At 51.6% G+C, this 27,879-nt stretch overlaps 5 protein-coding genes across 5 annotated transcripts; 3 read left to right on the top strand and 2 right to left on the bottom strand.

Moving 5' to 3' along the window:
- Window positions 1–939: 939 nt before the first annotated feature.
- On the top strand, window positions 940–3,100 carry NCS54_01370200 (Hypothetical protein; the record flags this gene model as incomplete). The annotated part of the gene is made up of 2 exons (XM_053158878.1): window positions 940–2,960; window positions 3,016–3,100. 2 exons carry the CDS (start codon window positions 940–942, stop codon window positions 3,098–3,100), a joined length of 2,106 nt encoding a protein of 701 aa, XP_053014853.1.
- A 1,764-nt stretch (window positions 3,101–4,864) lies between these two features.
- On the bottom strand, window positions 4,865–5,659 carry NCS54_01370100 (Hypothetical protein; the record flags this gene model as incomplete). The annotated part of the gene is made up of 1 exon (XM_053158877.1): window positions 4,865–5,659. One exon carries the CDS (start codon window positions 5,657–5,659, stop codon window positions 4,865–4,867), a length of 795 nt encoding a protein of 264 aa, XP_053014852.1.
- Window positions 5,660–11,936: 6,277 nt separating this feature from the next.
- On the bottom strand, window positions 11,937–12,351 carry NCS54_01370000 (Hypothetical protein; the record flags this gene model as incomplete). Its single annotated transcript, XM_053158876.1, has 3 exons — window positions 12,304–12,351; window positions 12,016–12,248; window positions 11,937–11,967 (listed from the first exon to the last, which is right to left on the bottom strand). The coding sequence occupies exons 1-3, from the start codon at window positions 12,343–12,345 to the stop codon at window positions 11,937–11,939; spliced, it is 306 nt and encodes a 101-aa protein (XP_053014851.1). The 5' UTR covers window positions 12,346–12,351.
- Window positions 12,352–15,765: 3,414 nt separating this feature from the next.
- NCS54_01369900 (Calpain catalytic domain-containing protein) lies at window positions 15,766–17,953 on the top strand (the record flags this gene model as incomplete). Its single annotated transcript, XM_053158875.1, has 4 exons — window positions 15,766–16,584; window positions 16,640–16,935; window positions 16,981–17,296; window positions 17,360–17,953. The coding sequence occupies 4 exons, from the start codon at window positions 15,766–15,768 to the stop codon at window positions 17,951–17,953; spliced, it is 2,025 nt and encodes a 674-aa protein (XP_053014850.1).
- Window positions 17,954–23,896: 5,943 nt separating this feature from the next.
- On the top strand, window positions 23,897–26,994 carry NCS54_01369800 (NACHT domain-containing protein; the record flags this gene model as incomplete). The annotated part of the gene is made up of 2 exons (XM_053158874.1): window positions 23,897–25,504; window positions 25,561–26,994. 2 exons carry the CDS (start codon window positions 23,897–23,899, stop codon window positions 26,992–26,994), a joined length of 3,042 nt encoding a protein of 1,013 aa, XP_053014849.1.
- Between the last annotated feature and the right edge of the window lie 885 nt (window positions 26,995–27,879).

Raw genomic sequence — 27,879 nt, 5'->3', positions numbered from 1 at the left:
AAAAGGACCCTCGTCGGAGCAGGCTTGACCGTAACAGGTTATCGCGCACAACAAAGCGGCGCGTATCACCTCCGGGTTTGCCAATGAGAGAGTGAGCATAGGCCGAAGAGAGACTTGTTGGTGATGACTTTTCAGTCAGCCCACAGCAACACGGGATTCACCAATCATGGCTTGATCCGGCAGTTTGGAACCGAACCACCACTAGTCTGTACTAATTATGCCAGCTGAAACGTAGTTGGTTATACATGTGCGTGGCGATACGCACGCTCCACCTAAAAACTGTATGGATAAATTTTGAGAGAGAAAACAAAGTTTGTCCTACGCACTATACTAAGATCTAGATCAAGCTGTTTGCACAGACGTAGAAATTAAGGCACAGGAACAAGCAGCAACGGTCGCACCTTAGCTTGAGCCCGGGCGGATGCTGGGTTGGCCTGCGCTAGTCAAGCCACCAACAAAGGAATGGCGTAGCAGTGGGGGTTAGCCAACCCAATTGGCCCGGAATCCACAGGCCCCTCTCGTAACCTGCAGTGCTGCCCCACTTGACAGGCACCCTTCTAGGGCTGAGGAGGTGGCCCCCCTGCAATATCCTGCTACTTTCAGGAACCATGATCTGTCGCCATCGCTGGCGCAGTGTGGGAGTGGCAAAGTACCCACGTAACTTTCAACACAGTCACGAAAACTGAGAACGATATTCGCCCTTCGGTCTGCCAATCAACACCCTTGCTGTAACCTTATTCCCGGCAGGATTCTGTAGTCTGGCTCTGGCATCTTGTTCCTGTTTCGGGTTTCTCGAGCAGGTTGTCGGGTTGTTGGTACGACCTTTCCGAGCGTGCCGCTCGGGCCTCTCTCCTGGCCGATCCCTTCGCCGTTGCCCTTACAAATCCTCAATTGCCCCTACCCTCCTCTCACTCAGGCTCACCCAACTGCTACTCAGTCATGGCACACGAGGCGCTGGTACTCTTGGGAGTCGTCCAGGTCCCAGTTGCGAACCTGTACTTCGTCAGAAATATAGGAGGAGGTGTAGGAGAACGGCAACATAGCAAAAAACAAGCCCAACGTCTTGTTGCTTTGTTTAGCAAGACGTCGATTGACCATGAAGATCACAGGCATTGGATCGATGGCTACGTGGATGGATCAGATGTTCCGTCAATTCTGGACCAGGTGGGAGGTTCCATAACCCTGCACCAGAGCAACGCTGCGGGCTCCTATCCTCGTCTGAGCGGTCAGCGGGTCGCGTATACTCATGGTCGCCACCGCGTTGAGGCTTCCGAAAAGATTGACCCTCAATCATGTTGGACCATCCTCCTCTATAGCACAGATCTCACGATGCTCACCAGGAGCCGGGTCGTCCAGAGACGGACGGAGCAATTCCATCACGAAGAGCCCTACACAGATGGTTACATCTATTCCAAACTTCGTGAACACATTGTCGACAGTCCAGACTACAATACATGGTACATGAGGCTCAGTACAAACAAGCAGAAGAATTTCCAGGCTATCAACAAACACCCAGATGTTTCGACAGCTTTAGATAGGCTCGTAGGCTTTCCGGGCCTCATTGACGCCCTGAAACTGGGTAACTTCCGCAAGTATTCTGCTTGGGGTCTTTTCAGCGAAGCCCATATGTGTCTCGAGCATATTTACAGCAAATGGTCGGGGTACACTCGTGGCAACCGTTTCGTACAGAGGTGCCTCACTCCCCAGACCGTGGAGCTGCTGGAAGGACGAGCCCCAGCCATCAGCCAGTCCGATCATGAATGGGTCCGTGCAGTCTTCCGGGCCAAGATGGTTTTCCCCGCAATAACCGACCAGCAACAACGAGATGAGCTGGAGAGAGGCATCTTGGGATCATCGGGCATGATTCCAAGCCTTCGATTCTTCCAGGCAAATATGCTCTACCTCGGAATTGCTGCACAGATCGTATGGTCTCTCCTGGTTCCCAGCGAGCTCAGGAAGACGGCCAAAGCTGAGGATGGGTCGACAACGCTTCAATCAGCGCTCTGGGAGTGTTGGGTTGAGACGGAGCCGTACGTTGAAATTCGAGAAGGCGAATTTCAGCCGGTGCTCGGCCCTCCTAGCTTCAACCTAGCTTATAACACGGTCATGGTAGCAGCTCTTCGTCAGTTTGCCTACATGGCTCGAGAGGGGCCAAAGGTTGAGCGTGGAGAGCCAGCACTTCGACCATCAACCGACGACATCAACTCTTGTGAGTCTTTATTTCAGCGCCGAGCAAAGCTCCTAGGCTTCCGCAATCGTCTTATCGAACAAGGAGCTGCAAAGACAGCAACTCCATTCGGCCCGGAGAAACATGTCTTGGAACTGGGTGAAGATGGTTTCTTGAGTCGGGTAGAGCGCCGCTGGGGCCGGCCATTTGCTCGGGTGTTTCCTATTATTCAGGAGGTTGCTTTTCTGCCTCGCCTTCTTGATGAAGAGGGTAAGTCAGGAACGATCACAGAAGCCTTCATCTTGAAAGATTTGGTGCGGTCGTTCCTGCCCCATTGCTCATTCAACTTTGACTTGTCGCGTCGAAGCACACACATCAACGGCCCTGCGCTAGAAGCCGGGCGACAGCTTGTCCACTCGGGCCACCAAGGGTCAATATCCGTTGATCTAAGCCGGGGAATCAACATGAATCACAATGACTATCATAGCTTGGATGCTGAGAGTACTGAAATGGACGTGGACACCCCGCTGGCCTCGCCCGCTGTCCCAGATTTTGAGGATGAGGATGTGCCCATGGAGGGTCACTCCTTCGAACCGGCCGCAACTGAGGAAACCGAAGAGTCTGATTTCTGGGAACAGCTCCTTTTCGAGTACCAGACTAATACAAGTGCCAGCAGTCGATCCAGTCGCCTGCCTTCGGACTCATCGACGCTTGTGGTGGACGATTTGAGTAACCCGGGAAGTCTTCTGAGAGGATCCACCGCTTGCGGCAGTTCGTCTGCCTTTTCTATCCCGTCCTACTCTTTGGTAGCTGATCAGAGTCGAACTGTATTTGACGATTCCTCCCAGTGTGATCGGTCGACCCTATGGTCGCCAAGTGGTTCAGAAGACGACCCAGGACATCAACCATGCGGCGACTCACGGGATGCTCTAGACATTCACCACACGCAAAGACTTGGCACAGCAAAGAGTGTAATCCATAAAGACCTCTCAACATTCAATGACCATTCTACAGTGCTACATGAGAACGTCGTAAAAAGTACTCATAGCGCACAACTGAAAGACGACAGGCTCTCGCGGCCTCCTCAATTGCACAAGCCTCTACCCAATCTTCCGCCCCTAGCCCAACGAGACGAACTTTCAACTGAATTTGACGGCCACTGGCGGGAGAAATCATCTTTGGCGGCGCCTTACGCTCCCAGCCACTCATCGCCTGGTCGCCAGTGCGGCCGTCAAGCCGAGGTAGATAGATCGTGGCAAGAGGAATCGCCGTCACCATGGCCACATGCGCTCCCTCTTGAATCTTGCCGCGATCCTCATTCCGCCATAGCCAGTGCCTATAGCACCACACCCGAAAGATCGGTATTGCCATCGCCGTCTGGCGACAAATACAGAGTTCCCGAGGAGCCTCAGGTGCACAAGGCAGTCCCTTCCCCTTGTTCTGACCGTCGTTTTACCGCCGCCAGTTTCTATACCGCTCCACACCCGAGGTCAATCCTGCCTTCACCAACTGGAGCTCATCAGGCGTCTCAGTCTCCCCGAAAGGGTGCCCAAACTCATGGACCCACCCGGGGTCCATGGAGAGGACTGTCTTCCGCTTCCGTATCGGCTGCGTCGCAGTCGTGTAGCGCTGACCTATCACAATCAGGCCACTCTCACGCCCATTCACACTCGAGCATATCACCTATCCTCTCACGTTTCAGCAATGCTCCGGGACGCTTCCCGCCGCGTTCGACATGCGAGACACCGGTGTGGGGTGATGACAGCTTTGAAAAAGCCCCGATTGGAAACTCGCATGCCCTTCTGCAAAGACCCCAGGGGCCGGAGGCACAATTCACGGACAGCGAGGACACCCTGACGACAATCAGTTTGGGTTAACTCTCTGGAGCTTGACTCTGCAGAGAGCACATGTTCGCGACAGATCACTGGCTGGCTGTCAACACCTTTTCACGCAAGTTCAAGAGTTCGTTTACTTGGTTTCCTCCACCCTCTCACCGGTCTCAAGACAATCCATGGCGCCGCCAATCAGGGCCTACTCAGCCCTTTGGGAAAGCTTCCCCAAAATGAAGGTTTTGGTGCTGATTAATAAACTACAGTAGGGACGGAGTTGAAGCTGGATTCCGCCGAGGTTGGTCGCAAGCGCAAGACTGGTTAAACCTCAGGTGACAAACATTCAGTGAAACATCATGTAGTTAAAATAGGACAATCAAACTCAGATTGGATGACCTGCAAGCACCGAAACTACTCCTACTCTATACCACACTTATCATAATCCGCGTCATCGACTCGCCAACATGATGAACCATAGCCTATTACTTGTCAGCCCCCGTCATTCTTTTGGCCAAGTGACTACAAACGGTCTTCCATCAGCTGAACTTTCACTAGTAACTCTTGGTAGCTAACTCGAAGCTCTTTGAGTTCTTTCAGCACCATATCATGACAAGTACATGCCAAATCCGTCTTGCGCTCATGCGGTAGCTTCTGGTAGAGAACCACGGGTGGTTTCCAGCGACGATCAAACATGCTGTTGGATTCACTGGGCTTTGGTGGAGGTTTGGAAGTGGAAGCGTAAGTGTCAGGCATAATTTTAATTGCGACAGGAGTGACATGTATGCACTAGAAGTCTAGGAAGCATGAGGGCCGTGGGAACTGCCTTTTTATAGATCTTAGAGCTACCTTACAAGGGTTATCTTCCCGCTTAGGAAGTAACTTCAGCCGCCAGCCATGGCGACTGCGCGAGCATGTCTGCCTCCACAATCGCGCCGTGCTCGAGGAGCAAGTGAACAATGCCAATGTGATTCCTCTCCATCGCAAAATACAGCGGAGTCTTGTTAGACAGACCTTCAGAGTGTGGACTGGCCCCACGTTCCAGAAGAAGCTTCACGCAGGACTCGTTATCGTTAAAGACGGCGATGTGCAATGCAGTGTCGCCACGTTCGCCCGCATCATCGAGACCGTTTCCGCGATCAATGTTAGACATGCAGCAAGCACGGATAACGCTCGGTGCATTGTCTCCCAGCAGAAGCTCCATCAGTTGAAGACTCTCTTGATCCGTTGGCAACCCCGCTATGATGTGGAGTGCATTGTTGCCAAGGCGGTCGGTCTGTAGAGGGTCGATGCCGTGCCAGATAAGCTGTCTAAGAACCTCTGGTTTATTGCCCAGGAAGTGGCTATGAGAGGTGCGAAGAAGGAAGTGGAAGACCCGGTCGCCCATCTGCCCCAGAATTACTGGGTTTAGATCTACTGCCGGATTCGCAGAGAGTGCCTGGATCATTGGGTGACCTTGAAGGCATGCCTGGTAGATCGTCCATGCATCAGACGGGCGAGTGTAGGCCCCAGCAGCCGCCAATTCCCGCGTCTGAGTCAAGTTTCCAGACAGAACTGCGTATGCCGGAGTCTCTGAAGGAACTTCGACATCGTACAAGGTAGATACACTGCAGCAAGGCCAAGGGCTCTGAGGGTCGCCTTGCGACTTGGGTGTGTCGTCGTGCATCCCAAATAAGAGGTCTGGAGGTAGCTGCACGGGTGAAGAAGTGGATTCAGGCTCTGTCGACATTAAAAGTGTAAGGAAATTTTCAGGAGGCGACATAATGATCTCGATAAGGAACGCAGCTGCCTTCGCTTTACTTAAAGGTTTTGGTTGGGCCACTGCTTTGACAGAGAGACGAGGTTATTGGAGACAAACAGGAGGCAGATACGAGAAAGAGGCACAGCAGATTTCTTTTTACAGGTTTCATAAGCCAGTTTACAGTATCTTCGTGTATGCTATCAAGCTCAGCAAGCGTCAGGATGTACCAATTAGAATCACATTCGGCTACGCAGGGGGCAGAGCCTCGGACGAGGCCTCACGGGCAACATAAAACAAGGAAGAGAGAAAGCGTTGCTCGAATTCTCCATTGAAATCACAAGCCAGACCCTATTATTTTCTTGCAACTTGACCCTAGAAGACCATGTTGACATATTATGCCACAGCAATCAACGCCTTCCACGCGGATTTTCCCGCGAACGCGCACAATGAAATGGAATTCTTCCCTAATCATGGCTTTGAAGCTCAACACCACATCGTAGGAAATCTGATGCTGGGATACAATATCGCTACTGCGAACATGATTTGGTCCTCATCTGTGGCGTCAGAGACGTGGATGCCATCGATTTCCCCTCCTTCCTACAGTGTAACGCAAGAGTTACCTTGGCCATCAACGATCTCAAGGAGCAAAAGCTCAAGCAGCGAAACCTCGGGAGTTTGTGAGTTACAATTATCGGAAGGCTCGACCGTGAGAGCATCAGCTTTGTTGGCACCCGATGCAGACAAACTTCAACATAGTCTCGAGCCTGTGACAGAGATAAAGGTCGACTGTGAATCGGCTAGTGTCACTTCTTTGCCTCCTAGGTTATACCCTCAAGCCAACGTCGATACGTGCCGCTAATGCAGTCATTCAGACTTCAAGAAACCCCCTTGGTAGAGTTGGTTTCGATAGAAAGAGTGCCTCCGCGAGATCATATCGATTACAGCAACCCCACCCCTGGCACTGATGGACTCTTCCATTGCCCCTGGGAAGGGCAGGTGGGGTGCAAACATGAGCCACAGAGGCAGAAGCGCGCCTATCGGTAAGACCGAGGTTATGACCCAAACCACTATCGCGGCTGACACTATTTCCATGAGTAGAAGGTTTGTGGAATGCCATATGAAGCCTTATCGATGCACCACATGCGACAAGCGGTTTGCTTCTGGGAGTTCTCGTCGCCGACATGAACGTGAGATGCATAGACTGGAAGGCAATGGGAGTAAATCGCTTCTTTGCCCCCATAGCGGATGCGTCCGCGCACAACCTGGAAAAGGGTATACTCGCGGAAGGAAACTTCGTGAACATTTACGTAACGAACACTCGGATAGTACTCGGGCGGGTGATTGTGAACGAGGCACAGCATAGAAACGAAACGCAGAAAATCACAATGTAGATTGACCCTTGTTAGACATTGGCCTTGTGCCGAGGGCTCAAGCCACTGAACTTGAGGCACCCCGAAGTGAGCAAAGCCTGCTAACCACCTGATCAAATGAGTCGGAATTGGCATGTGAGATTCGGCTAGAATATGGTCCAGTCAGTCACCCGTGGCGTATGATGGGGGGACTAATTCATTCGTCAATAAGGACAGTTAGACTAATTGACGAATGAGATTCGTCGACGAATAGGAATTATTGATAAGCGCTGTGAAGTCCGTCAACGAATGAGGCTCGCCGACAAATAGAAATCATGAATAAGCGCTGTGAAGTCCATCGACGAATGAGAGACGCGGACCAATCAGCTTAATAGCGTTTTGCTTTAATCCTGATCCTATTAAACCCTTGTAGTCGAGTCTTGTGCCTGTCGATTTGATGAACTGCGGACGATCTGCCAAGGGGCCCAAAAAGCCTTTATAATTATCAAGCACCAATTCAGAAGCTCAGAGGAACCTGTGCTGGTGGACCTCACCATTAACGCAAGAGCAATCAAGACAGAAGAATACCAGACAGCCAACGCCCAGCATGCTCGAAGTACCCGCTTCCATCGACAGCCAGACAGAAGACTCAACCATATATGTGAAGGGGGTAAGTTCCTCGCCGGTGCGACTGACATGGGGCGTTTTCTAACTAGTTGGCAAGCATGACGCATGCCAAAGGCTTCACCGTGGAAGCCAACAGCGAACCCTTCGCGACCGAAGTGTCAGTCAAACGCTACGAACCAGCCCCCGCCGACAAAGGGCTTCGAAATCCGTCCTGAAGCCCATCCCCAACGAAGTATACGTCGCATATTGGTCGATGTCAAAGAGTTGGTTCGCGGTGCTTATCGTGCCCTTCGAAGATATCGAGAAGTTTGGACTCAGTGAGTCGATACCAGCTTGCTACGACTACAATGAGCACACAGGCCAAGTCGACTGGAAGCGGGGATACGAAGATGGCGGGCCCCTCGCGGTATACCGAGAGTTTCCCGTCATATTCTTCGAAGAGACGAGAGACTTCGATAAAGGTACACTTGGCTGGGTGGCTGCCAAAGACATTCGGGACTTTAACGACAACGGCTCACAAGCCTCCCTCATTCCGAATTACGACTTAGTGCGCACCTTCATTCGAAACCGTCATGTTCCACCGGCAGATCACGAAATCCAGAACGATCCGCAATCAGACTCGACTTTTAGCTCTGCAGGGAGGGCCACCGAACTCTCGAGCGAGCGAGGGTTACGATCCAGACAGCCAACTGCAGTGCGGCTTTCACCTGAAGATCAATCTGCTAATAACGAGACAATTAGTACTGAGAAGATGCCGACAGCAGTCGAAGCTATGCCGAGCATACAGCTTGACTCTACAGCCTATGCTCAACATGTGGAGCTCTCTGGAGGCCGAGCTTCCCAAACAGCAATTGCTACTGTCACGCTGCCAGCTTCGTTCTACCTCACCCAGCCAACCTGTGTTTCAGGGTCAGGTGACTCGCCGACTTCTTATCATCTACCACCTCTAAACGCCGGGACATCTCACACGGCTCACTCTCTCCCCAACCTTAGTGCTATACTTGAACCCACCTCAACATCGCCACAGAGACCGCCTCCCATGTCTACATATCCCGACATCCACGCAGGCACGACCTACCGAAGCATAGAACCCACGGCAAGATCAGTCATTACCTGGCCGTCTTTGTCTAAGCAACAATACATAAAGCAGAGAAACCGGCCTCCGACATTATCATCATTACTCGGCAGACACGTTGGCGGAACAAGATCTCTAGGCGGGCAGCCACGGAATGGAGACTTCGGAGGCCTTGGACGGGGATACGACTGTCCTTTCTATGACAAGCTACACGCAACCCTGGGTGTTAAAGCGTCACTTAGAAAGGCACCACATAGAAGGGGCACCATTGTGACGAGCAAGACAGGAGGCGAACGTGAACGGATGGGACATTTCGGCGGGCTTAGAACTGGCACAATTTGAGGAATCATGTCATGAATGCAAAGTAATAGTCAGAGTTGTTATTTTCCCTCACTGAGCCAGTCTGATTCCCTCTGATGGCTGAACATGAGTTAAATGCCGGCCCTCCGTACGAACATCAAAGGGTGTAAAACAGGGGAACCTGTTGCGTGATAAAAAAAAAAAACTACTTGATATAGCCGTTCCGAAGTAGGGCCTTGACGCCTGGATGCATTATAACATCTCGTCACCTTACCAGTTTCTTTTCCATTGGCTCAGGCCTTTTCGGCGTCCAAAGGGAGGAATCTGTGCATAGATCTTTCTATTAAACGATAGGCGACCTTTGCAACCAGTCAGCACTGTACCGGTACAATGCGACACTAAGTTTAGTTTTATTTTTTTCTTTATTTCCTCATCAAATCCTACTGGTGGAGGATACTATTTGATCCGATGAATCGAGGGTCCCCCATCCATAAACTCAAAGTCTTCGTCCTTTGTCTCTCTCTCTCTCTCTCTCTCTCCCTCTTGCTCCATAACAACCGGTAGCCTAGAGCCTTTAACACCTGAAAGTGTGCCTTAAAGTGAGCGGTGGTGTAATGGCAGTCATCATGGGAGCTGGTTGTTCTTCTGTGAAGGTTGTCGTAACGCCATGTAGGATACACGCCTAGATTCGAAGCAAGTAGATGTATAATGTCTTCTGCGTTTGCACGTAGAAACCTATGCCAGGAGGGAGTTTTGCTGCGCGATCGTTACCGATCCCTCGGGAAGGCTTCTCGGCTTGGCTCAATAGAGGCTCTAGCTCAGTAGTCTGCAGCGCTTTCTGGTATACGCGGCGAATATCGAATAAGCAGCGTACTGGACGGTCGAGAGGTTCACCGTTGATATGAATGATCTTCAATCCGAGTCCAGTGACTTGAACATCAGTAACTCTCACTGAAATATGATGAGTTTCGTGGCGCGCTTTATTCATAATGAAATGTATGCTGATTTGTTGGAAGTATGGCGTGAGCGGCGCGAGCATTAGTATTTTTCGGAGAGTATCAATGTGAAGCGTCAAAACTCGTACCGGCGTCGCTATTTAGCACTTGCCCGAATTAAGCGGCTTGCTTCGTCAAAGTCGATAGGATACATGTACCCACCCTGTACCCACCAATGCAACTAGAATCAACGAGAACTGCGTCGTTGACACCCCCTGTGACTCATACAGAGTAACAAGCACGCCCTCTATAACCAACAGGAGGTAGGAAGCCCCTATGTCCAATAGGAGATAGGAAACTACCATAACCAATAGGAGACAAGAAGCCCATATAACCAATAAGAGACAAGTAACCCCTACAGCCAGTAGGAGATAAGAAACTCCCATAACCAATAAGAGACAAGTAACCCCTACAGCCAATAGGAGATAAGAAACTCCCATGACCAATAAGAGACAAGTAACCCCTACAGCCAGTAGGAGATAAGAAACTCCCATAACCAATAAGAGACAAGTAACCCCTACAGCCAATAGGAGATAAGAAACTCCCATGACCAATAGGAGACAAAAAGCCCCTATGGCCAATAAGAGACAAGTAACCCCTATGGCCAATAGAAGACAGAAAACTCCCATACCCAATCGGAGATAGCAGATAGCACGCGCCCACAACCAATGAGAGACAGAGAACCCCTATAACCAATAGGAGACAAGAAGCCCCTATGTCCAATAGGAGATAGGAAACTACCATAACCAATAGGAGACAAGAAGCCCATATAACCAATAAGAGACAAGTAACCCCTACAGCCAGTAGGAGATAAGAAACTCCCATAACCAATAAGAGACAAGTAACCCCTACAGCCAATAGGAGATAAGAAACTCCCATGACCAATAGGAGAAAAAAAGCCCCTATGGCCAATAAGAGACAAGTAACCCCTATGGCCAATAGAAGACAGAAAACTCCCATACCCAATAGGAGATAGCAGATAGCACGCGCCCACAACCAATGAGAGACAGAGAACCCCTATAACCAATAGGAGACGGGAGGCCCCATGTGACCAATAGAAGACAGCATGCTCCTAAACCAATAGGAGACAGAAACAGAAAGTGCAAGGAGTGGTCTTTAGAATGGATAAACAGGAGCTTAAAATAAGACAGTCTCCAACACCCTTGATAATAAACAAAACTCCTCATTCTAAAACCCACCATAGTCGTTCGTGTTCTCGATTATCTCACTCACAACATCTCTACGATGAGACCTCATTGTCAGTACCCAGCCCTCTCATTCGACGCTTAGCTGACGTAGTCATCACAGTTGGTCAGCGGTTGGGCAGGCATACGACGATTGCATTCGAGCGGATTGTTTGCCTGTACCCGTGGTTCGGAATCATGGCAGCTTTCTTGGGTGGCCTGTCTGTGTCTGTCTTGACATCTCACGACCTCCATCGCGGTACCTCGACCGCCTTCATTCGAGCAGCCGCATTCTTGTTGACGAGTACCATTATTGGTTCTGTCGCCGTCATATTCCTCGCAGCGATGCTTCTTTTCGCGTTCAGGGGATATCAGAGGCCAACAAACGAAGAATTTGTGATCGCTTTGACTCCGTTGCTGTTGCTCGACATCACTGTCATTAAGTTTCTGCTTGGTCTGAACTTTTGGTTCGCCCATAGGTACTCTCAATCGTCTAGCATTGTTCTTGCCGCAGAGACCACTTTGGTATTGGTGCTGATGGTAGTCATTGCTGGGTGGATGTGGAGACGATGGTGCACAGATGATGAGCCTTATGAGCCCTACGACAAGTCGATAGATAGCTAGACGAGTGAACAATGGAATCAATTCTGCCTTGAACATAGTCTTCATCTATTAAGCTGGCTTCTGTCCATACACGGATACACTGCGGAAACGTTAGTAAATTAGTTGAGGCCCGAGGAGGCAAACTCACATTGGCCAGTATGCATGGATTCGTCGGTCGTTCAAATCCTTCCTCACCTGGGCTGTAAAGGTCCGGACTTCTTCGGCTTTCCACCCAAGTGCCCTCGTAAAGGGCGCTAGAGTGAGTGCCTCAAGTGCACTGCCTATATTGGCGTTATGCAGCTGATATCTGGCGGCAAACGAGCGGGAAAGGCGCCAATGGCGTACATCACCAATGGAAGAGTCCTGATCGTTGTCGAAATGCTAAATCAACTTGAGCTTGGTTCTCTCGGCTGGGCGCGGAGGGCAGTAAACTTGCCTCATCGGGCGCTAGGGGCTGCTCCTCATCGACGGTCGCCATCGTGCGACTTTGAGTCGGTTTGGTGGAGGGCGATGGAGCTCGAGAACCCCCATCCTCTTTACAAACCATGAAGATTTAGTCAGCTCATGACGGGAGCAGGGGCCCTATTGGACCTCACTGGAGCACCCTTGCTTTGTTATCGGCGACAGCCGAGCCAATGAAAGGGGAAGCCCCTCGCACTGGGCAATGACAACCACTACAGCTTGCACCGTGTATAGATCACGCGGCGACGGGAGCAGGGTGAGCGGGACGAAGTGTTTGGTTCAGTGCTATGTACATCTACTGAAAGAGCTCGGGCTTTGTTGCAGCACGACACCGGCCCGGGCTTGGGCGAAGTTATCGTGAAGTAGATCAAGGGCCACTCGCGTTGATCGGCATTCAAGTCGACTTTTCTGTGCTGTTGGTCGCCGAGCAAGGAATGACGAGAGATTCCGGCGCGGGGCGCGGCAACGAGGCTCAACCCCGCCTTTGTCATGTTCTCGACGAAGCTGCCTTATCCTTGTTGAGATTTCAGCGATGATTTCCTCATATCTCTCCTGCGTAGCCCTCAAACGCCTTTGTTGCAGCCTAGGCATCTCTCGAAGCAGTTTTTGGATACGTCTCTGCTTAATGCTGATGGCTTCGCAGATTTTACAGACTGCGAGGAGACGATGCGTTTCGAAGACAAGTTTCATGCCGCATGTCTCTCCCTGACGATGTTCCCCGGGACAATGCTCCCGGAACAGCCCCCATCTCCAGTATCCACAACTCCAGAGAAACTGCTCGTAGAAGCACATGGACGTTTTGACGCGCGAAGGAGTTATAATAAGTGATTTATAGCTAGCTGGTTCACAAAGCTACCCTCGACAATGCGAAACGCGTCTTAGAACTATTAAAGCTCGCCCTTTATACAGGGCATGTTGCCCGTCTACCAACCATAGGGGGGCGTGTTATTTGGCTAGGGGTGTGTTGTTCCCTATTGGACTTCTGTTGACTTTGGTGTATGCTATCTCTTATTGGTCATAGGGGCGTGTTACCTCCACAATAGGGCGTGCGGTCCTCTATTGGATGGCAGAGCGTTGTGTCTCCTATTGGCCCTTGCGCCGGTTAGCCATGAGGGGCGGGTTGTCGCGGAGGTGTTTCTACTATTGGACTGTGGGAGGTTAGCGAGTTGGTGCGAGATAACATGGCTAGAGCTGTCGAAATGTAGGCAAAACGCGATGGACGGACGCTTGTAGAGGCAAAGTAAGGCAATGCTCCCTAAACAACTACTATTGCTAGAATGGCTAGAGCAAAGAGACAAATGAATGCTTCTTGTGCATCGTATACGCTCATGTCCTTGTTCACAGCCGACCGCAGATGCCTCTGTGTGGACCAGGCAAAGTAGGCTGAGGCGCCGGGAACGCCGTAGAAGATAGCCAGAAGCACAGCTATCTCAACAAGGGCGAGGAAGGCGTCGAGCAATATAATCGGTGAGCATGATCTGGCCATGGGAGCCATGGCAACGCCGACAACAAATTAGAATGAGTGAAGTGAGATACGTTGAGTGCTTCTGAACCCCTCCCCCCTTTTGCCCTCTTATACCTTGGCGGGAGGACGTGTGACCTGAGCTATTCCGGTCCAACTGGGCGGCACCACATAGCGCGAAACAGAAAGCAGAAAGCTGACTTCACACAAAGTTCTAGCGCTCGCACTTATTCGGGAACAAAGAATCAGAAAACTCAAGTCTGGTGCTGCAGCGTTTGAAAGCAATCAAGGCATTACACATCCATCTTCCTTCCAAACGCCCTTCCTCATGCATACCTGACCAACTATGATTCAGCGCCATCACGAGCATCATCGCATCAGCAGAGCTTAGCGTTCGTATCTCAGATGCTACGATGACTAGTTGCATTACTCAGACTCGGATTTCCATACCATGAACCTTGACTTTGCCTCCCAAAACATAGCCGAAGGCATGGAGACAGAGGATGGAGACCACTCCGAAGACTACCATGGTGTTGTTGGAGAAGGAGTCATGATCAACATCAATGCCAACATCGACATTGTAATCTCGGCCGGAAGTCGCGCGAGGGCCGATAGGAATGAGAGAAGGACACGAAGAGAGCGCCGAGCTGGGAGCAAAAGGGAAAAGGATCAACGAATAAGAGAAAAGCGATATGGATGGATTGGCACGGCTGGGTAGCTATGGATCAAGACAACGCCCCGAGGCAAACTACCTAAGCACCACGGATTATCTCCTGTTGTACCGAAGTCTTCTATAATATTCACAGTCCACCTGGGCACATATTACTATAGAAGAATGTTGTTTGTGACTTTTGCAGTCACGGGACAAGTCTTGAAGCATTGGTAGAGATTGAGACAGGTTTCATCCATCCTCTGCTACACACTAAATTCATACTTGTCGTAGCGGCGGGATAACGAGGGTGATTCAATAGATTCACCGTCCCTTATCAAGTCCGTCACCAAGCATTTGAACTTGGCAAATAGCTGCTGTTGTCTAGAATACTTCCGCTTCAGGTCGTGGTAATCCCTCTTATACTTCCCCACGTGCCTCTTTGCCAGCATTAACTCAGATCTTTCCTTTTGTGCGAGCTGCAGTATCTTAGATCTTTCCTCCTTGAGTTTGGAGATTTCGTCTTTGAGATCTTGTGCTTCGGTTCCGTTCCAAGGTTTCTTGCAAACCTCTACCGACGGTCGTACTGCGTGAAAAGATGTCCCTACTTCCTTATAAAGCTCCATAAGCGGTCCGATAGAGAGCTTACTGAGATGTTTCTCGAAGAGATGCTCTTTCTCGGAACTCCGTTTCCATCGATAGGGATCCTCCTCGCTGGGTATCAGGCGGACATCTGCTGGGTCTACTTTTAGCCCCAAGCTCTTATCTGATGAAGTTAGCATTGCTCTGTGAGGTTTTGTGTGGGTTCGTACTGATATGCTCGGCCAGCCGCTGCCGACACCTGGTCCTCCATCGACTTCGATCGACGTTGCTAGGCTTAGACATGTTGCCAGTAGGATTCTGCCAGGCACCTAATTTTTTGGCTGTAGATACCAACCTTTAAACATTTCCCTTTACAAACCAAATTCTGTTTTCTTGATCTGAGATCTGTGGTTTGGGCGCTTAGAGTGGATGGCGAGCTGACCAATCCTACCGATGGAAAACAAGCTGTTATCAGGATGCTAGTTCCAGAAAGTTTTCTTCTAGCCGCCGTCGCTCCCCGCTGCAACCAAGGTTCTCTATGCTTTGGACCATTAGTCGGTTCAGGGTTCCGAGTCTGGCGCAGGCATAGCCGCCGCTGTCCTGCAGCAACAGCCTTCGGGTACTGTATGCACTACTGTCCTTATGGCTATAGGCGATGAGTTAGGATACTCTTAAGGCATGCATTGTCGACGTCACGAAAAGCCATAGCCCATTACTTTCGTTTCTTTGTCCCAATAACTAGCATGGAAGCTCCGTTTTCAGCCCATTCTAAACCTCGCCCCTGTCTCCAGTCAAAGATGAAACCACTCAACCCTCAGGACCTTGTTTCTAAATTTTGGTCCGAGTATCATTCTACAGCTCTGGGCAAAGTCACCTCCATTTTCCCGCTGAGCCTCCACGAGTCGCTCCTAGGAGACGACATATCTCCTTACAACACGTCCGAAGGAGCCCAAACATACGAAGAAGCAGCCCAGCGATGTCGATCTAATGTAAAAGCCATTTCCAGAGAGTGCGAGCGTACCAACTGCAAGTTCAGCGATCCAGAATTTGACATCGAAAGCGATTTTTCCGCCTGCGCTGACAACTGTCTGTTCGGCATTGTGAGAGCCTGTGACAGTGGTGATGATGGTGATGATGACGATGATGGTCGACCTTTAAAGCCAGGTTCGGTTCATCGTATACCCTGGATCTTTGAGAAGCCACAATTCACCATCAGTGACTTCTCCTCAGATCTAATACAAGGAGCCAGCAGGAACTGTTGGTGGCTTGCGGCGTTAGCAACTATCAACTGTCGGAAGGACTTGATGGAAAGGATATGTGTCGCCCGAGATGAAGAGTGTGGTGTCTATGGGTTTGTCTTTTACCGCGACGGGGAGTGGATCTCAACAGTCGTGGATGACAACCTATATCTCACGCAGGAGGATTTTGATCAGGAGATATATGACGCTGCAGGCAAGAAGGCTAAGCTCTACAAGAAGCAGAAACAGTCAGGTTCAGACGCCCTCTTCTTCGCCAAGTGTGGAGATGCCAATGAGACCTGGCTGCCATTGCTCGAGAAAGCGGTAAAAGACTTTTTCCTATCGACATTCCCGATATTCTAGAACTAACTATTACTAGTTTGCTAAAATCCACGGTGACTATGAAGCGCTGGACGGTGGATGGGCTGGTACAGCAGTTGAAGATCTTACTGGCGGCGTCACTACTGTTCTTGCGGGTGATAGGGTGCTTCGTAAGGAACGACTCTGGCGTGAAATGGTGGGTATGGGGGAAGGAGACTTTGTTTTCAATCTATCTGTGGGTAGTCAAGGTGACAAGCATAGGAATGGCCTTATCTTGGGGCATGACTATTCTGTTCTTGAAGCTACAGAGGTGGAAGATGAACTGGGAAATAAGGTTTCCCTAGTGAAGATCAGGTGGGTACCTATCCTTTCTTGGAGTCTCCTTCGCTAACTCAATAGAAACCCTTGGGGCGAAAGGTGTGCAAGTGGCCATGGAGAGTGGAACGGCCCGTGGTCTGATGGCTCCGAGGAATGGACATCATTTATGATGGAGAAGCTCCGGCATAAATTCAGTGATAACGGCACCTTCTGGATGTCCTTCCATGACATGCTAGATAATTTCCGTTGGATTTATAGGACTCGTCTCTTTGATGAGGGCTGGATCACAGCCCAACGATGGATGAGTGTCAATGTACCATGGCTAGGTGGCTACCTTGATAAGAGGTTTGTTATTGAAGTTCAAAAGGAGGGGATGGTAGTCATTGTTCTATCCCAGGTACATGCTCCTCGTTGTCTACTTTCCTTCCTCAATAACCCCCATCAACTAACGACTAAGTAGTTGGATGACCGATACTTTCAAGGCCTTAAAGGACGGTACGAGTTCACCCTCCATTTTACCCTGAGGTCTCTAGGAGGCAGGACGGCGATTTGCCAAGTGCAAGCAGCCCCCCAATGGAATACACGGTCGGTGAATTGTGAAATCACACTTAAGCCTGGGAAATACGAAGTTATCCCCAACATTGTTGCCGAGCAAGACGAGCAAGACATGTCCGTCGAGAGAATGATACGTTTGGCCGCACTTACGAATCCTTCGAAGCTCAGACAACTCGGAAAGCAATATGATCGTGCTCATGCTAAAGCAGGAATCGCAGATAACGAGATATCGTATGACAGAAAGGAGGGCGGACCGGAGAGGAAGTCTGGGCTACCGGAGATTATACCTAAGCCAGTGGCAGATACATCCGGGTCAAAGGCCGAAGCCGAGTCCCTATGCTCCAATGCTAATTCAGATAGCGACTCTGACTCTTCTCAACAGCAGCCGTGGAACGCGGTATGCATTGTTGGCTTACGCACCTATACCCAACAAGCAGGTATCACGATCAGCCTCGAGGGCGATGAGGGGCAACGTAGCCATGGTTACAGAAGGTGTTAATGAGAAACACCAATGGCAAATGTAAATTTGAGCAAAAGAAAAACGTCTCTGTTTATGGATTCCTTCATGGAACAGAACTAGAGAATTAACTGCTCAAGAGTGACATCACGAAGTGCTTTGGCTTGGGAGCAAGGTTGACTAGGGGAGCCTGCGGCCACTCGTGAGGAAGAATCGTCAGTTATGTAAGCGGGATAAATTGGCAGTGCTGAATGACACCAATAAGTGATTAGTTGGCTCGTCTGAGGCAGTCCTCACATGAACCGACGCGTTAGTAGGAACGATCTAGCTAATTACTTATTCTTTGCCGTAGCCCATTGAGCAAATACCGCCCTCAACTATCCCTGGCTGTCCCACATACTGAAAATGCGCAGTCAGGGCAGTTCCCACAATCACTACCATCAGGAGGTTGGTCGGGACTTTCGCCGCCAGGTCTGCCAGGTTGGTCTGCGAGCCCAGGATCGGGATGTCGTTCATAGTCGGCATCAAAGTCATCAAGTACTCGCTGACGCGTTCAGGCAGGATGTTCGTGGCCCACAACTGGGGCAAGGAGACCGTCGACTTGGAGACCCTCAAGTCGGTCGTGAGGATCATCTAGACCTACAACACGATCGAGTGAGACCAGCTCGTTTTAGACGATCATAATCGTCAAGAGCTCGAACTGGTAATACATGACCTACATGACGGCCTTCGACATGTCTACATGCCCGCAGAACAGCCTGAACCAGTCCGCCGTCAACGGTGTGTCGTTGGACGGCAACTTCACCGTTATGTTCACGACGCCCTCGTAGTCATCGTCAAAACCAGACGATATCATCACCGACGACGGGTCGGTATACTGCCTGTAGCAGGTCTTGGTCTGCTCATCACACGCGAACGAATGAGTTATCACACCGGTGTTCATATTGAGGTACGTGAGGCTTCTACGCGAACCACGTGAAGTAGGCAGGCTCCCGCTGACGTCGATGTACTGGCTGTTGGTGTATATGGTGGTGTCAATGCCGTCACTAGTCGTGTCCTGGATGCAGTACACGCTGAAGCCGCCGTTGTTCATCACGCTGATGTTCGGCGAGTATATATCCGCTTCGAGTATCCAATCCGTCACGCACCTCGGCCACTTGCCGGGGCCTGGTAGAAGTGGAGTGCCTACTGGCAATAGACTCTTGCAGATGGACCCGTGACAACCGCCTGGACATGCACGTCCTGGCCCATCAAGTCGGACAATCTCGCCCGACTCGCTCATCTTGTAGTTGTCAACCTCGGCCAAATCCACGCCGTATACGGACCGGTGCGCATCCAACCTCGTCACCACGTACCCAACGCGAGATACACCGATGATCCACACCTTGCAGTTGCTGGTGATAATTCCGTTCTTGACGTCCGTCCAGTACGACACCAGGCGGTTGTACCTGTTCATGAGAATGTTGACAGCGTCGCCTACCACCAGGACTGTGTCGCCTCGCTCTCGCAAATCGTCGATCCACTCGCCACACCCGCTGATGAACGACAACTCCCTCTCGATGGTCATAAACCGCTTCATGAACCCCTCTCCAACCAGACGCCACAATCCGGTTGCGTATAAGAAGGCCGATGTGTCCGTGGACGACAAGTTCTTCACGATTCCCACCAAGATGGGGTAGTTGGCGGCGCACACCTTCTCTATCAGGGAGTAGTGCATGATTAATTCGTGGATTGTGTCGGTAGAAGACGATCCTCAAGTGCTGAGGCAGCAGGCGAGTGTACTTTCGTGTTCCGACGATGCAGAGAATGGTTGTCTAGCGGATGGGGATGCTTGTGAACTGCCTCGGTTTGTTGATCACCGCGGCCTCGTTGGTGAGGTACACGGTGATGGTGATGTTAGAAGCGGAGTCTTGGTTGGTCCCATGCCAACTGTCGTCATGAAGAAACGCCGAATCAGAGATCAGAATTGCAGCGGCACTTCTCATTGGATGTATAACCCAAGACTACAACCAACTTCCCCGAATAGCTGCAGGTCTGATCGGACCACATTGCCTCCGTTTTAATGACACTCCTATTATTCCTTTCATTGGCCGGTCTGACAAACCTGTTGACGATAATTCCTAAACCCACCCCGGCCTGTGGTTGATATCCCAGAACCTGACGAGAGGCTTATGCATTTCATTGGCTGACGTATCTCATTGGTTGATACCCTCCACCCCAGGAGTGAGTCGGGTGATGTGCTAGATGCACTCCCTCCAGTATCTTATTGGTTGATGCACCTCGTCTCTTATTGGACATACGTGAAGGGGAGTGCCATTGTCTTTTTGGGCGGTTGGGTGTGTGTATTCCAGATGATTTCCGCCCTTCCAGATCTTGTATGTACCTCGGTCAGTTGAGCAGCTGTTGTCTGTGGTCTCTGACCCGCATGACACTTTGCAAACTTCTCTGGCTGGTGGCAGTGGTACCAAGTTTCATCAGAAGAAACAACTTCAATGGGTATTTGAGGCGTCAAAGGCTTCGTCGGTTTTAACAGACTATCCTTTCAATGTCTACCCACACCATGAGCTCTTCAAACCCGTTTTACGCGAACCCAGAAACCTCTTGTTGCGCAGCCTCTTCGCTCTTGGCCGAGGAACGACGGCGCAGTGGTCGTACTAACCTGACACTTATGGGCTGTCAAAACCGTCTGGCACTTCTCGAAGCCTTGCTGGAAGACACAAAGGATCAAATGAGACAGCTACGCTGGGAGAACCAATGTCTTGCACTAACACTACGTCAATTGGTGAGAAGCTGGTATTCGGAATCCCTCCAGCCTTCGTTGACACCTAAAAGTATGCCCAGGCACCAATGGAAGCTGAAAACGCCGAAAGCCAGTCTATGAGGGAAGGGGAAACAAGCTCGGCCACAGAATCGGGGCTTGCCTCACCCCTGGTCGACGGCACGAACCGCAGGTCAACTATTGTCAGCGAGGAGAGAACTCACGGTGATTTAAAGTCTCGTTCTCTCACTCCCGTCACTTTTCACCTTCCCCCTCACAAAGCCACCGCAATTTCATAAGTCATGTTTTCCATACTCACTCCAGCTTTTTCCAGGTTCCTTGGCCTTATAGTCCTCCTTCTTCTCATACTTTACCTCATTTCTTTTCACCAAAAAGCATCAGAATCCCCCTACGCATACGTCTTTTATGCTACTCAAGATACATACGCCTGCTCTGCTGCGGTCAACATATACCTTCTCAAAGCTTTGTTCAATACCAAACACCATATCATTATATTCCTATCACGTAATGTATCCTCGCGATATCGCCCTCTCTTGGAAGCCTTAGGCGCCAGGATCATTGAGGAAGAGCCGATGCCCCTTCATCACGATACTATCCCTTACTATCGTGGTTGTCTCCTCAAGCTTGCGTCTTTCCGAATGCATGAGATCGAGCCGAGTCTGAAAAGGATCATCACTCTCGATGCAGACCAGCTCATTCTCAACAATCTTGACCATCTCTTTGACCTTCCAATGGAGGGCTTTAAAGCCAACATCGAGGCAGTGGCGTCGAGTTCAACATACTTTGGCCGACCCATTACCCCAGCAATATGACATGGATATTATAAATGTTCTATTTCAAGACAGGCCATTACGGCTTTCAGGAAAATACGTCACCTTAAATAGCCATTGGGAAGATTGGAATGTGCCTCCATGGTTCGACTCATCAACCACGTCAGCATCTGAGGACGATTTGAATGACTTATACCATCAGGCCAAGGTCGTCCACTTTACTGCAGTCGGGAAGCCTTGGAGCTACCAAGTCGAGGAAGTTCACCAAATGAAACCCAAGGGTCACGAGGCGCTATTTCAGCAATGGGAAAGATGGAGACGCCTCGCGCGTGATGTATGCCCGCCGGGCGTGGTTGATGAAATCTAGGCTGGTCAGGTGGGAGAGGAAGTTGGCCCTTTTTGTTGAGGATGCGGCCGGACTGGCCTTGTCATGCAAGCGTTTTAATCAGACAGCCATATCATATTTCAATGCCTCTCCGGTGAGCTCGCCGACCCGCCGCTTGAGCCGGCCGGGCCCACACCAAGCCACCGACACGGAGGTAGGTGGGACCAGTATCAAGGCGCTTACGGCACGGAACCCGCCAGCACACGGCCAAGCGGCGGCAAGGGAGAGATGGGGTGGATAAGGCAGGGATTATGGCGTGCGCTTGACTCTTTTTACAAAGCACCTATCGAAGCATTAGACTAGCAATACCGGACCTTGCTTTTCCATCACACGGCATCCTCAGTGACGAATGCGCTGTTGCAATCATCGATGGGAAGACAGTAGACCCTGGTTGCGTAGACTAGCGCCTCCAGAACACTGGTACTCGGGAAGTGTGAGGACAACGCCGCTTAATAAGCTAGGGGAACCATTCCCTTAGCATTCATAACTGGTAGTCGACCCAACTTAACTACCTAATAAAACAAAACAAATAGACTGATATCACAAGCTCGCCCCCACCCACAGATTCGTCACCCCCCTTTGCGACCAGAGCCGACTTCCCAAGGTAGTCACGGAGGCAGTTGTTAAATCAGGTTGTGAATTTGACCCCTTGACCCCCGGTTGGCTCAGGTAGCTATGTCGCAAGATGCAGTTGGTTGGCGTGTTTAAAGCCCTCCTGCAACAACGCGCACGCTTCAAAGTCATATTCGTCGACTATAAAGACCGAGGCTGCTCTGCCTGCCCATATAGGGAAAACCTCCTGGTTCCGCTGTTTTGGACTATATACCGGATACCTTGGCGCCTGTGGACAGGTGACACGGTTTCCTACTGTTTATATAACCGCAATCGAAGGACTCTACTTCTCTCCCCACCTTGCCAGGTACATCCTTTTGTTTGGAATATCCGTGGTGCACGCCCTCTCGCCAGAGGTGTTGTCGTGGACTGTCCGTCTAGGTCACGCTCGTATCGCCTTCATTACACTACGCGTTGCATCTAGATCCGACCCATACTGTAGCAATCCCCTGGAATTTTATGGGGAATGGCTCAATTACCGTCTCGCGATTTGCCAGAAGTGAGACATGGGTTTTCAGCCGTACGCCACACCGAGTGATCCCGTCGGCATGTCCCTGCGCCAAATGCTCGGCCTCGTTGAAGTTCACGATGATCAACAGCTTCTTTGGTACAACCTCCTTGGACCCGTCTTGTGGATAGCCAGGATAAGCTACCCGCCCGGCGTGATCTGACAACCAGCCGTGCACACATAAAGTCAAATCGTGCGTCTGTTCTCACCTCCCTCCTCACCTGCTTTGCCTTGCACTTTCCCCTTCCAACACGACAGAGCCCTGGGATTGACCTGGCGCAGCTGTACACCACATTACTCAGCAATCCTATTGGTCTCACAGGCTGCGCCTGCCTACAGGGGTCCTTCCAGCTGCTGAGGCCTCCCCGCACGCAAATCCTACAAAGATGTTGCTGTCCCACATCGTCAGAGATGACGATCTATCGCCGTCTCGACTCATGGATCGGGCCAAACAATCATCCTGCAAGCGGGGGAGACCTGACCGTGAGGCTTTGACGAGCTCGTCGACTTGTGATCTTTGAGTACAAGGTCTTCTAACTGGCTGCCTCTCTCCCCTGGAGCCTCTAGCATAGTCTCAATTACCCAAGTCATCTATCACTGAGCCGTCCCGGGCGCAATCTGCAACAAGATGGCGCTGATAATTGGTGGGCTACGCGCCTCGTCTGTAGCCATATCACACACGGGAGCGAACTTGCAAGCTGCCCCTCTGTCTCTGCTCTCCGCAACCCTCATCCCTCGCCGCAGCTTGATGTCCCTGGACTTGTGAGGCTACAATAGCCCTCGCCCTCTTGCCAAAGTCATCGGCCAAGTGCCAAACTCGTCTCCCTCACAAGGTTGAGGATCGCTGCCATATGTCAGTACCAAAATGGGTTGCTCTATGCGAATGCTAACCGTTATGCAGTGTGTGGTACAATTTGCTCGGGTCTCAGAAATGAGCACCATGTCGAATGCAATCCACGCTCTCACCGCCGACGGGGATGCTCGCATCCACGTCGGCAACAACATCTACGGAACAGAAGACCACTGCCTAGCAGACTTGCGATCGACCGATCCCCGCGATGACAAGAAGCGCATCGAGCAGACCAAGGGCGGCCTGCTAGAAGGCTCGTACCGCTGGATTCTTAACAACGACGATTTCCAGCAATGGCGCAACGACGAACAGAGTCGACTGCTCTGGATCAAGGGCGATCCCGGAAAGGGCAAGACCATGCTGCTCTGTGGCATCATCGACGAGTTGAGCCCCTCGACGAAGCTAAAGGACCCAAAGGCCCCCGCGCTGCTGTCCTACTTCTTCTGCCAGGGCACCGACTCCCGCATCAACGCCGCAACGGCCGTGCTGCGTGGCCTCATCTACCTGCTAGTCGGCCAGCAACCATCGCTTATCCGGCACGTGCAGAAGAAGTACGACCACGCGGGCAAAGGCCTCTTCGAGGACGAGAATGCTTGGTGGGCCTTGTCTGAGATCTTTGCAAACATTCTGCAAGATCCGAACTTAAACAGCGCCTTCTTGACCATCGACGCGCTCGACGAATGCATAACGGATCTGCCACAACTTCTCGACTTGATTGTCGAGAAGTCATCCGAGTCTCCTCGTGTCAAGTGGATCGTCTCTAGTCGCAACTGGCCGAACATCGAGGAACGGCTGGAAACAGCGGGACATAAAGTAAGGCTGTGTCTCGAGCTAAACGAAAAGTCCATCTCCAATGCTGTCAGTATATACATCAAGCACAAGGTGGATCAATTGGCGCGGCTGAAGAATTACAACCCCAAAACACGGGACGCCGTTCAGCACCACTTATCCTCGAATGCAAATGACACGTTCCTCTGGGTGGCCTTGGCCTGTCAAGGGCTTGAGAAGATCCCACGATGGAACACTCTCGCCAAGCTAGAGGCGTTTCCTCCAGGACTTGATTCTCTTTACCAGCGAATGATGGTGCAAATTCGCAGTTCAGACAATTCCGACCTGTGCATAGGCATACTAGCCCTCCTAACGATTGTCTATCGACCCATTACCCTACACGAACTCACGTCTTTTGTCGACATACTTGAGGACATTTCCGATGACCTTGGCTCTTTGGTGGAGGTCATAGGGCTTTGCGGATCGTTCCTGACTCTACGCGACCATACCATCTACTTCGTCCATCAGTCGGCAAAGGAATTTTTACTTACAAAGGCATCCAATGAAATGTTTTCTTCTGGGATGGACCACTATACCGCCTTCTCGAGGTCGCTGCTGGTGATGTCCAGGTCACTGCGGCGCGATATGTACGACTTACACCATCCCGGCGCCTCTATCGACGAGATCCGCCAGCCCGAGCCGGACCCGCTAGCCCCGGCGCGGTACTCATGCACCTACTGGGTTGACCACCTAAGCGATGCAATCTCGCATAGGACTTGGATGCCCATCGACGACCTCCACGATGACGGTAGAGTCCATCAGTTTCTTAGCAAGAAGTACCTCTACTGGCTCGAGGCACTGAGTCTTCTCCGAGACATACCGGGAGGAGTGGTTGCGATGACGAAGCTCGAGACATTGCTAGTAGGCGAGTTAGCTTGATCATATGGAACCGACGTACTAATTAATATCTCTACTAGGAACGGTCCGATGGGTCCTGCTTATTCGACCTCGTTCGAGATGCACGCCGATTTATCCTATCGCACGGATGGGCGATAGGGAAGGCGCCTCTTCAGATATATGCGTCGGCGCTTATCTTTAGTCCTAGGCGGAGCATGACGAGGAAATTGTTCGAAGGGGAGGAGCCAGATTGGATTATAACTAAACCGGCTATGGCAGAGGATTGGGATGCATGTATGGCGACGCTCGAGGGCCATGGCGATTGGGTTCAGTCGGTGGCCTTCTCGCCCGACGGCCAGCGTCTCGCATCGGCGTCACACGACATGACTATTAAGATCTGGGATGTCACGACGGGCCACTGCCAGGCGACGCTCGCGGGCCATGGCGATTCGGTTCGGTCGGTGGCCTTCTCGCCCGACGGCCAGCGTCTCGCATCGGCGTCACGCGACAAGACCGTCAAGATCTGGGATGCCACGACGGGCCACTGCCAGGCGACGCTCGGTGGCCATCGCAGTTGGGTTCAGTCGGTGGCCTTCTCGCCTGACGGCCAGCGCCTCGCATCGGCGTCAGCCGACAAGACCGTCAAGATCTGGGATGCCACGACGGGCCACTGCCAGGCGACGCTCGAGGGCCATCGCAGTTGGGTTCAGTCGGTGACCTTCTCGCCCAACGGCCAGCGTCTCGCATCGGCGTCACACGACAAGACCGTCAAGATCTGGGATGCCGCGACGGGCCACTGCCAGGCGACGCTCAAGGGCCATGGCGATTGGGTTCAGTCGGTGACCTTCTCGCCCAACGGCCAGCGTCTCGCATCGGCGTCACGCGACAAGACCGTCAAGATCTGGGATGCCGCGACGGGCCACTGCCAGGCGACGCTCGAGGGCCATCGCAGTTGGGTTCAGTCGGTGACCTTCTCGCCCAACGGCCAGCGTCTCGCATCGGCGTCAGACGACTCGACCGTCAAGATCTGGGATGCCACGACGGGCCACTGCCAGGCGACGCTCACGGGCCATGGCGATTGGGTTCGGTCGGTGGCCTTCTCGCCCGACGGCCAGCGTCTCGCATCGGCGTCACGCGACAAGACCGTCAAGATCTGGGATGCCACGACGGGCCACTGCCAGGCGACGCTTGATGTAGGTAGGCCTCTTTATACTATCCGTTTCGACGAGAGCGGCGCTCGTCTCCTTACGGATGATGGCACTTTCGACCTGAGCGTGCCCTCGCCCTCACCACCCGCTGCGCTACCTGCATCCGGTCCTCTGCGTCACTCAAATCAAAATCAAGGCTATGGCATCAGTGCCGATTGCGTATGGATCACGTATCAAGGTCGGGACCTGCTCTGGCTCCCGTCAGAGTATCGTCCAGGGACGTCAGCGATCGCGGCATCCGCTGTCGCTATTGGCAGCCATTCGGGACGGGTCTCACTATTCCGGTTCACGGGGGACGTTCGTTAGGGTGCTACACTAACCAGGTCGGTCTGTGTATTGATCCAACGGTCAGTCCTCTGTTCTATATGTTTTGTTTAATCTCTTTCTTTTGGGCGGTCGTAGGGGTCGGCGTGAATTTAAATAACCATCTTAGTTACGCCGAGATGGTTCGACATCTTGTATGACGTCAGACCTCCTTTGCTTTTGTATCCTTGGCGAAGGTAATCACTTGGGAACGTGGAAGCGTGGCATGCTTGACACAATGCATATTCTTTCCAACGAGCTCATTATTGCTTCTCTATCAGGCCATACTGCGGTTCCCTCAGTCAATGGTACTTTGTTTCCCGAAGACTTCGACAATCAGTCGACTGACGCAACCTTACGGGGTGTTCGCCACTCTGGCTGGGGTATAAGCACTGACGGTCTATGGATTGTAAAAGGTGGAAAGGGGATGGTTTGGCTACCTCTGGAGTATCGCGCGTTGAAATCGGCTGTGGTGGGATCAACGGTCGCTATCGGCTGTCGTTCAGGCCGTGTACTGGTGATGAAGTTCTCTTAGAGCGGAGGCAGGCATATACCCTGGGAACGATGTGGAAGAGTCCTGTGTATCTCGGCCCAAGAGTAGCTATCTTGTTTCATCCTGCGTACTGTCTTCCTCTCCTGGCGCCCACTTTCCACCAGACGATTTTGCAGCCCGGGATGAAGCCTTGGGCGGTCTTCTGCCTTTGTCAGGCCTTGACACTGACCTGTTGGCATGCGCAAGACTTGGGCAAGGGGTCCACTCAAGCTGCAATTGAAACGTTGTCTTGCAGCTCTCGGTGGTGCACTTCAATGAAACGTTTTCGACAGGCCATTCTTCGAATCGAGCAAGAACCGGACTGGCCTCAGAGGGAACAAACCCCACGGGATTCA

This window comes from Fusarium falciforme, chromosome 11 (assembly GCF_026873545.1).
Source record: "Fusarium falciforme chromosome 11, complete sequence".
Classification (NCBI taxonomy): Eukaryota; Fungi; Ascomycota; class Sordariomycetes; order Hypocreales; family Nectriaceae; genus Fusarium; species Fusarium falciforme.
The sequence above is the reverse complement of the archived record's forward strand: the minus strand, read 5'-3'. Positions and strand labels throughout refer to the sequence as shown.